Source organism: Varroa jacobsoni, unplaced genomic scaffold, assembly GCF_002532875.2.
Source record: "Varroa jacobsoni isolate VJ856 unplaced genomic scaffold, vjacob_1.0 contig02691, whole genome shotgun sequence".
Classification (NCBI taxonomy): Eukaryota; Metazoa; Arthropoda; class Arachnida; order Mesostigmata; family Varroidae; genus Varroa; species Varroa jacobsoni.
Genome location: NW_019214867.1, coordinates 1 through 10,980, shown reverse-complemented (window position 1 = coordinate 10,980; position 10,980 = coordinate 1). Strand labels below are relative to the sequence as shown.

Genomic DNA, 10,980 nt, shown 5'->3' with positions numbered 1-10,980 from the left:
ATAGACTACTAACCTAATGTAGATTTTCTTATTTACACAAACTAAGTGGCATGTCATTGATTGAACCAGTAACTTGTCAATGTATCTGAGCCAGTAATTTACAGTCGTTCCGAAGAGGCAATGGCCAATATTGTCTGCAATGAACATAACTTACATGCCAATAGAGATATTAAGTTGGCGGGCGTTGGCGGGCGTCAGCGTTCAAATTTGGCGAGTGGTTTCGGTTTCCCTACAACAATAAACGGTATCAAGGTACACATCCGCTTCATGTCTCTGGCGGTGTTCGAAGTTGTGCTTGTGAAATCGATTTTTAGGTGACTGTAGTGTATCAGTTGATAGTTTAATTAGTATTAAATTATTATTATTAATATTATTTAAGTATTAGTTTTTTGTTAGTTTACTGAAGTCCGTTGGATTTTCCTCGTAGCAACCGGAAATATCCTCGTTTCACCGTCAGCAATGAGTACGTTTTGTAGGTAGAAAAGTTTAATAATAGAAAAAAAATTAAGAAATGAATTATTAGAGGACAAGTACTTTTAAGTTAGAGGATAAGGATGCTTTTAAGTAACGTGCTGTGGGCAATATTCAGTTCTGATAAAAAATTAATGTACTACTGTCGCATTATATGCTTCACACTACGTAAAACAACATAACAAAATCCTGAGTTGGTTATCACTCCGGTGTGTTTTTTAAAATAACAATAAAATACGGTTAAATCTAAACTACAGTAAGCTTTGCCTAGTAAGCTAAAGTATCTATGAAAGGGTAACCAAATGGTTAGAAACATACTGATGATATTGCACCAATAGCTGGGGCAACATCGGCTTAGAACTTCACTGTGCGAGTACTGCAGCAAATATGTATTCCGTTAATTTACTGGTAATTCCATTATACGCACTGCCCTTGCGTAAATTATACCGTAAATGATCATCGATATATTGTATTGTAATTTAGGTTTATTGCGGCTCGGTCTAGCATGAGCAAAAAGCAAAATAAGTAAAACATTTGCTTTACTTTTGATTTTCTAAATAAAAGATTTATCTGAGCAAACTTTCACTTGAAATTATGTATGTAAGTATTAGTTTAAGAACTGTGGGAATATTATAAGTGCGGCATATCAAAATGCAGTAGAGTTTAAATTCTTTTTTTAATATTATATGACACTCAACATACCGCATTGTCAAAATAAATTAGAATAATATTCATTTAAAAGGTCGCTGTACAGTCTTAGAAATGATGCTGGATTACTCTAACAATATCCTGATGATAGTGTTGTTCACTGTTCCAAAAATAAAGACCATTGTATTAGATCCTGTATCTAGGTGAAAATTGCATTCGCCACTGTCGCTCTAAATGTCACAGTCTTCAAGTAAAAAAGCAGTGAGTGAATTTAAATTTGGCAATGATCCATAAAAACGACGGGCATTTTCGAGTGCACTGCATGTTTGCGGTATTGTTCGATACTTAGCTGGAATGAAATGTATCCTCGATAATCAAAAAATGTGTGCAGTTAATTTTTACTTATAGTAACTTGTGACGTCAAGTTGTTCTATGTTTGTTATCATAAGGTGTTACCTTGTTATGAGTGACAAAGTTCAAAAAGTAATATCTTCTAGTAATATTTTTTTAAGAATATTTTTGCACGGAAAGACAATGACCGTATGTTGAAACCTCGAACATGGGAAAGCCTACTAAGCCTATTAGCTCTGGTGGTGCGTGTGCCGGATATGGGATGTGTTTTCAAAATGTTTCTTTAAAATTATCTTGTCCGCCATTTGTTAGAGGTATGTATGCGTGCAAAAGTTCTGACTGCTGAGGCAAGCTATCTTCAGGTAAAAATATTTGTCTAGGATTTGGCCGTCTGACCGAATACTTTGTTTACAAGTAGATCTATGTAGGGAGTCGTTCTTGGCATCAGCTGAGAGTGTCTGTGAGAGGAGTCAATATAGCTTCAATGTTTCCATAGCTAAACATACATTTTCGCGTTATAACAATGAGCAAAGGGGACAGAGAGAAATAGCGTTACCACTGCATTGTCGTAAACGTCTAAATAGCGTCTGCAGTTTGGTGGTGTAATTTTCTTGACTTATAAGTGTACAGTTCATTATTGTTGTAGCAACGATCAAACGATACCCGATTTAACACACATCATTCACAGCGAGCAGGGAAGAGTGGGGTCAAAGTGAGCATCTGTTTAATATTTTTAGTTTTGCGAAACCGCTGGCAGTAATCTGGAAGTGCTTTGTTCAGATTCTAGCTGGACTTTTAGGCTACCGATAATATGGCTATGAGTGTTCTACTATTTGGCACTTGCTCTTAAAGTGAAAACCGGTAGAAGCTTCGAAATGTGCTCTTTGTCCCTACCCTTTACAAAGACGGACAGCTTAAAAATCAAATTGAATAAGCACACTTAAGGTTTTCCTGCGTTCGAATATTTGACGTCCATAAGCCACACTACGACACTAGTTGTTGTTTTAACTCAAATCAGTTTTGCATCTTTTTTTTTAGTTATACACCCCAAGTCCTTATAGTTGGTTTCTATAGAAACTCTGAATAAATAACTGAGTTTACAACGAGTGACGTACTTAAGTTCGTTAGAATTGAGAAGAATCCGAATTTGCTTCTGTGGCATGTACTCTATGCGGAACTAGCTTTCTTAAAGTTCGCGCGTCTTCTAGTAACAGCACATCCGTCGATGACGGTCTTTTGCGAAATGGAGATAAGTACAGGAAAGACAAGAATGTGTGTTGCGATGTTCTAGACAAATCACTCTACTATCTAGACTCACCTGTAAATGTACAAAGATAAATTCGTGGAAGCAATTTAGAAATAAAACAAATTAAAATCATAACTAGATCGAAGTTTAATGATGGACTGCAAATTCTGTCCACTTTGCTTCCGGTCTCAATATTCTTATCAATAATTTTTTTAGCCGTATAAAAATAAAAAGGATTTTCGTAAAAATTTCATTGAAAAGTGGCTAAATAACGAGGGTTGTCGTTTATATAATTTAGATCTTTCTTCTAATAAGCTTGAGTAAGTACAGGACATTGAACTCGCATTCCAACGAATTTGATCCTCTAAAAACCAGCAAATTAGAAATAATAATTTTCTTGGGTCTATATGTAGTTTTCAAGTTATGCTTCGTGTTACACAAAAAGACCCCAAAGAGGTAACTTCACTATGTGCGAACCATTATCCAGATAGATAACGTAAAAATGAAATGTGAGGTCCACTTGGTTCCCCGTCCACCTTGATCCCACGCTTTTCTGTTTGATGGCTTCTTGTTCGACTACGGGGATCACCATTCCCATAGATGATGGACAGCATTAAGAAACTCCAAGTTGTAGGAACTGAAGTGAAGTACAATTTGGTCTCCTCTTTTTGTCTTGAAGTCTACCTGAACGGGAGTTACCCACGCCATCAATGGCTATACAAATGTACAGAAATGCGTAAATCAAACAGAAACATCACGCCAAAGAGTTAACGAGTTATAATAAGTTCACTTTGATATTTTTTTAGAAGAGAATGCGAAGGGGAGTAGCAAATGTGCGTGAACAGAAACTTAAAATTAGAGAAAATTTATTAAGAAAATTTAAGAAAATTAAGAAAAACGAAAGTTGCTTCAGTCGAAACACCATTAACTTAACTGTTATCCTATTTTTTCGAAGTTCTAAGTCCGCCACTTCTCGAATCATGTCTAACATTTAAATCTAACTAACTCTTTTAATGATTGGCGCTATGTACGATTTCAGTGTTCAACGAAAACATCGCTGCCCTCGATCTAGCCAGCAGCGGCGTAAAATGGATCAGCGCCTCTTCATATAGCAAAATACTAGACGAGGTAAGAGCTTTACATAGCTTCAGTAAATCAAAGGACTTCTTATACGTTTAAGTAGCAAGAAATACACAAATTATTGCAAGGAAGAGTGGACTTCGCTCAATGAATATCATTTCTTTATTTCTATAATTCTACGTTACAAGGTAAGCGTATTACAGGGTATCATATTACGGTAAGGTAAGATTCAATTGACCAGTGTTTAGGTATCCTCTAGCATACAATTTCTTGTTTTAGTCGAATGTTATCTATCCTTCCGATTCGAAGCTAATAGATACAGTTTTAGCGATTAAGCTGAACTGCACGATATCTTATTCTAACGGAACTCAAAAGACATAATTACGAGTTAATCGAAACGAACGTGCAACACACTAATTTCTTTAAAATAAATAATTAAATAATTTGTATATATCTTGATACTCAACATAATTGCAATGAAGACTTATCCATTATCAAGAAACTTCTGCCTCATTTACATATATGTGTATACTATGGCTGACAAAATGCATACATAAATGAGTGCCACTTTAATATTGATTTACAATTGATTCACAAATTATATATTTATAATTAATATTCAAGCTTCGAAAGTGGCTATATAAAGTGTGCAACTTTCCCTTCTGCTACATATATTACTGTTGCGGTTACTAAACGCATGTTTAGTGTTATGGTGCTCAGTTGCCGTTTTAAAATTTCAAAACAGTGTTGTCGGGATTCTGGCTAAACCTAATCTTGGGGTGGCCTCGCAAGAAAAAGACTTTAACAATAGGCAAGATCCTTTTTGACCACTATTTGCTTAATCCATTTATTTGAAAGATTCTCAACTATACATGATCTTACATCACTACGATAATATACAAACACATATTTGTACCACGGATTCAAAGAATTGCCACCAGTCACTTTAGTGTCAAAAAAAAATAACGGTCCAACCTATTCGCTTGAAATGCGCTTGATACGATAACTCCTAGTTAAAAAAAGCTATTCAGATTGAATCTAGCTTCATTGTTTTAAACAACTTCTTCTAAAAAATTATCTTCTATTCGCCCTTTCTAAATACTACTAGCGAAATAATTTTGGATTTTCCGTATTATCATCACTGAGAGGATGTACCACTGTTAAAATGTGACCTTTTCATTTATGACGTTTTAAGATGCGATGGACACTTTATTTGCTGGCGCTAACCTTGTAGTTTGGTTGTCTTACAGACTTTTAAGATATTTTGCTGCACTCTATTAGCTAATGATGAGGATTTTGAACAGTCCTATCCTTTTTAAAAAAACTTAGGTTTCATATGATTGATTGTGAATTTCATAAGTACATCTGCTTCCCTGCGATGTGATCCTTACAGTTCTGTTACATGCTCGTATTTGCAATAGAAACTAGAAATATATTTTATTTGTTCAAAGGTTTATCTCAGCCCTCGTTTTCAGTTAATTATGCGTTGTAAATAAGCAATCAGAAAGCTATGACTTGTCAATTGCATGCATTTTTGAGACACCCTGCGTGCTTTATCTATATATGATATCATCACATAAAATGTTTTGATTGAACAAATGTACCTCACTTAGTTTTGTTTGACATGTCCATATCTGTTAATAGTAGTATGTGGAAAATAGGTGACACTACAACTCACTATGATTCTATTTACAAGAATCATTGCTGAACATTGTGACGTCACAAGAAGGCATAGCACTGCCAAAAATAAACGAGATAATATTATGGCCCAGTGAAGGTGGTGAGAGCTATAAATAAAAGGGATTCGGTAAGGAAGGGAAAAGGATTCAATGTCGATCGATCACTCCTAATATACCATCAGTGAAACATCATAGAAATAAATACAAATTCTAGACCTTTACCTACGCAACACATTCATTATTCATTACATTACCCACCCCTTGGTACGTCATCTTCCATGTCTATTGGCTCATTGTGAATAATTGACTGAATCTAATCGACGACGCCGTGTTTGTTTTTCGCTTCTGCAGGAAATTGCCAGACGTCAGGTCTCGACTCCTCGTCTCAATTACGAGATACCAAAGATATCCTTGTTGGACATTATGGGCGTGAATTTAGACAGCCTTCACTCAAGACTTGACCTACCTAGGATAGAAAATCAAGACAACGATGGATATCTTTTTCCTGCTACGAAGAAGCAGCAGCAGCAAGCCTTAGCGTTCGATGTGGCTGACTGGCGCGCCCAAGTGCTGCTTGGTTGCAGTCGTATCCGACGCGAAACTGAGGCGTTGGAGAAGGCTCGGGCCTTGGTGAGCGCTCGATATGGCAAGAAATCAGCGACCATAGCGGAACCGGGACCACAAGATGTTCCTCTTACGGACGAGATGCTTGCACGCGCCATTACGGCGCTGAACGCTCCGCGGAACGAGACCCTCTCCGAACTACTTCGGTTAGAGATCACTCGGAACGACCTTGAGACCCTTACCGGTCTCAATTGGCTGAACGACAACGTGATTAATTTCTATTTGACCATGATTGTCGAACGATCGAAAGAGAACTCGTCGTTGCCCAAAACTTACGCATTTAGTACCTTCTTTGTAACAACTCTCGAGCAGAAGGGCTACGCTGGAGTGCGTCGATGGACAAAGAAAGTCGACCTGTTTAGTCACGATATAGTGTTAGTTCCTGTTCACCTAGGGATGCACTGGTGTATGGCTGTTATCGATATAAGGCATACGACAATCAAATACTATGACTCGATGGGAAAACGAAACGACCGATGTCTTCGGGATCTTCTCGACTATCTAGTTTCAGAAATGAAGGATAAGAAAAAAGAGCCGCTTGATATAAGCGAATGGAAACTGGTCAACGTCGAGGGTCTGCCTCAACAGAACAACGGCTCAGATTGTGGCATGTTCGCATGTAAGTACGCCGAATATGCTTCGCGTGACGCGCGGCTAAATTTCACTCAGGGAGATATGCCTTATTTCCGCAAGCGAATGATCGTAGAACTACTCGACCGTAAGCTCATGCAGGCTCATTGATAAGCCAACTTCGGTGTAGAAGTTACTATGTGTATAGGTTATGCTAATTGTGTAGAAAATGTTATTCAGAAAAAAACAGCTCTGTGACTTTTCAAAGTATGCATAACTGATGCATAGACGAACCTAACTAATTTATAAATACGACATCCATATATTATTTTTCATCATATGACGAAAATCATAATATAGGTCACATATTTGAGAGCTGAGTCCTGAAGCGCGCATGACACTAACGAAACAATCGACTTGTTAATGCTTTAATTTGGATTGTCGCCAGAAAACGGGTATCTCGATTTGGTTCTATTATATAGAAAAATAGGCGTGATTTATATTCGGTATCTGAGCAGTGATCCCTTATTATTATAGAAATTTTTAAAATATTTCTAGTTACATAAAGACATTGATATATTAACCAATGCAAATCGTACGAGGAACAGCTAGAGAAACAGTCGGTTAGCATTGCTATGACTGTTTTAATGGACCCAATAGGTACCACAATCATATATGGTACGAAAGAGCCTCGCAGCTGATGCCGATCGCATGGATCTTATTGCTCTTGTATGAATGCTTAACATTTTAGGTCAACTGTATATAACGTATTGTGATTTATGCACCCATAAAATCAGGCTGGGTGTGTATATGTATAGTACCTACTAGTAGAATGTGAATAGAATGTAAACTGTGTACATAGCGACAGATCGTGGAAGATTTAATATGGTTGATCGAATAAATGACATCTATATTTATCTTCATAATTTCCACGCTGGCTCGTTCCAAGAAGTTGAATTATTTCGTTCTAAAAGAAACTGAAATCTTTCAGTATAAATATTGAGGCATGCTGAGGACCGCTAGGGTTTGGCACGGTAATGTAGCTAACTTTGCACTTATATGTTGGGTGACATCTCAGTAAAGGACTGCGCGAATATTTTGTGAGGGATGTTGCTTTTCCCTTAGTCTTTGTGACTGCTGGGGGAATGAACAAAGTACACTACATGAGAGAAACAAGGGAGCTAAACCAAGAGCTATCTAGGCTCTCAATGCAGGTATACTAAATGTAAAGTTATCATACAAAAACGAATTATTTGTTTTCTCTTTGCAGCGATTTTTCTACGTGTCGAATATAACAGTTCAGTTTGGTTTGAGTAATATTAGTGAAATTTTTTCACACAGTAGATTGGATTATGACTCCGGCTTATGTGTATTGTTCAGCTAACCAAGATAGCTGCCTCTGCTTTGCGCAGGCTATCGGGCTTTTCGTCCTTTTGAAAAATATATATATTAAACATAAATATTGCTTTTAGTTAGGCCACAAACAGGAGAAACATTATGTCAAACGTATATCAAAACTGTCAAAACATCTTTAAAAGCACTTTTGTTTGTGGTTCTCACTTGAAAACGTTTTGAAGAGGTAATTTAGGTACCGACACAGAGCTGTAAAACAGGAGTGGACAAGATATCTTTACATATACAAATTCGGAAGCAGTCTTCATTTACTTGAAAAAGATAGGGGCTCAGGGCACGCCTGATTTTAGCTAACTAAGTCAAACGCTCCACTAAAATTAGGCTACAGTCTGAAGGAAACACCGTGTCACCATTACGCGAATACATACCATTTACTGCATATACGCAAGTGAACAGTTTCTTGTACACAGCTGACAGGATGTGTTACCACTTAGTTTACTGGATATACTGAAACGTCAATACAAGGAGCTATAGTACAAGACTATTATGCAGTTTCATCACATCTCTACTATTTCTAAGCATTAGGAGCAATACGGTATTAGAACGCGAGGCATATATTGGCATTTCAATAAGTGTCGTCTGAAAGCTCTGTTCGTTTTGATGAAGTTTTCTTTATATCCAAGAATTCTCTTAAAATTTGACTACCACTGGGTCCTTGCGCCATACCGCTCAATAAGGTCTCAAATAGAGCATGCAAGAAACAAGCTATACGCCATTTGCTGATTAAATTCGCAAATATAACTTTTCGAGGTGACACTGCCCTTATTAGTCGCATAAATTCTGTCAGAGCATATGCAATTATTATAATTATTATAGATTGACAAAATGTGATAGAAATTTATTGTTAAATGATTTTTTTCGTGGAACTGATCTCAATTCCTTAGCTGCTGTGCCATCGTTTTGAACATTTAAGAGATGCAGCATCTTTATATCCTATTTGAGCTGTTAAGGATCGTACCTTCAGTTATAAAAGTTTAGAATGGTCTTCGTTCGACCTAGAAAGCAGACATATCTTCAAACTTCCAGTTAAATTTTAACGAAGCAGCAAGTAAAATTGCAGATTACTTTATGGGTGAAAAATTGACACATGGCCAAATATATGTTCCTGTCTGCAGCTCGCGAACGTAATTTTTGTGATCTAGTATTTCTTTACTGTCATGCTGCAATAATTAGTATTTAAATTATTTAGTTTTAATACTAATTGTATCGCATCGTTGAAGGTGGCTGACAAAACTTGATTGTTAAGGACATAATTGGTTTCAAGACGCCTTACTTAAAATGACTACGTTTATATGAGGTACGTCATTTTAGGGGATTCCCAGCTTGTAAGTGTATCCTGCTGTTTAAGATGTATGCGAATATTGGTTAGATTTAAATTTACTATTATTATTAGGTAACAGAACACATATAGCAGAAAGAAAAGTGGTAGCGGTGGTCTAAACGAATGGACTAGATATAAATAAAATCATGAGCAATTCTACAATTGAGTTGCCTATTTCCCAATAATGGGCTTTGCACAAAAATTGTGTAAACGAATTATTCTTCTTAGAAATTTGAAATGCTATAGTTTTGTGGTATCTTCTGCAATTGTTTTCTCTTGACGCAATAAGGGTGACTACATATCGTATTTTGAAACTTTTGGTGTACCTGTTTTATCCAGCTACGCACAGGCTTTCTTATAACAAAGCTATAATAGCTAATCTAATAGATAAAGATGAGTTAACAAAACATTTATATATTCAAAAGCTTATCCTAATTGAGCTTTTGTGAGGATTTCAGTATTATCAGAAATCAATTTCCGTCCAAGCTGCGATCATTAATACGCAATGAATCTTCTTGTATTTATGTGTCTGCAATAGGTAGGAACTAAACAGAGACGTTTAGATATAGTCATTAAAAGAAACAGATAAACACCTTCTATAGAATTGTTCATACTGATAGGAACGCGGAACAGTCCTCAGTATGGTATATGGTATAGTAGTTTATTAGTAGTAGAGTATTTTAATTGTAATAGAAAGTGCTACCGGGAAAAATGACTGAGCCCTGAGGGTCAGCCATGAGGTTATTTTAACATAACTGTGTAGGATCGTTGAACAATTTTTGCAAACATTTAATTGCCGCAAAGTCATGGCGCTACAATGAATGGAAAAATAATAAATGTTTCTTGCGTGAATTCCAATCTTATTACGATATTGAAATTAATATTACATACTAAAAATATTACATACTGTAAAAGCACATTAACTTAACTGTTACTACATATCTTGGCTTGAAATAATTTTTTGATCGTGTACGCAGGTTGTTTTACCAATGCCTCAAGCCTAGCTGCTTAACTAATTTGCGTTATATCATTTATATTTAGTGATATTAACTTGTATTACGATGAGGCATCCTTGCAAGGCATAAACGTCACAAAGAGAACTAAGTTCCAGCTAAAATCATGCGGTAATTGGCCTGGATTGCTTTTGAGGTTTGCAAAGTCGCTACAAATATCAGTTCTAGCGCGTAAAACTAAACTGAACGGCATAGCATAACTTGTAAGGTCTGTGAAAAGCACTTAAGCTTGGTTCAAAACTTTTGGCCTGCAGGAGAATAACTATATGTATTATATATATTATAGGGTCAGACAACAAACAGATTTTCACTTGATACAAATGCTGCTTTAGCTGTAAGCTCGCTATATATATATATATATATATATATATATATATATATAACTAAATGAGATCCTATAAAAGAAGCCGTACATTGAAGTAATAACCAATAGTGGTTTCTGGTGTATATGTTTTTCTACTTAAACGAATGAATTCCTATAATTTTCTACAATATCAGACAAATCAACAGTATATATAAACCATGCCAACCAAATAGACAAAATAAACGGCAATATGCAAACAC

General features: G+C 36.2%; 1 protein-coding gene across 1 annotated transcript; it reads left to right on the top strand.

Annotated features, from left to right (window-relative positions):
- Positions 1 to 240: 240 nt before the first annotated feature.
- On the top strand, positions 241 to 7,919 carry LOC111272599 (sentrin-specific protease 1). The gene is made up of 3 exons (XM_022854158.2): positions 241 to 463; positions 3,756 to 3,844; positions 5,827 to 7,919. The coding sequence occupies exons 1-3, from the start codon at positions 460 to 462 to the stop codon at positions 6,838 to 6,840; spliced, it is 1,107 nt and encodes a 368-aa protein (XP_022709893.1). The 5' UTR covers positions 241 to 459; the 3' UTR covers positions 6,841 to 7,919.
- The last annotated feature ends 3,061 nt before the right edge of the window (positions 7,920 to 10,980 follow it).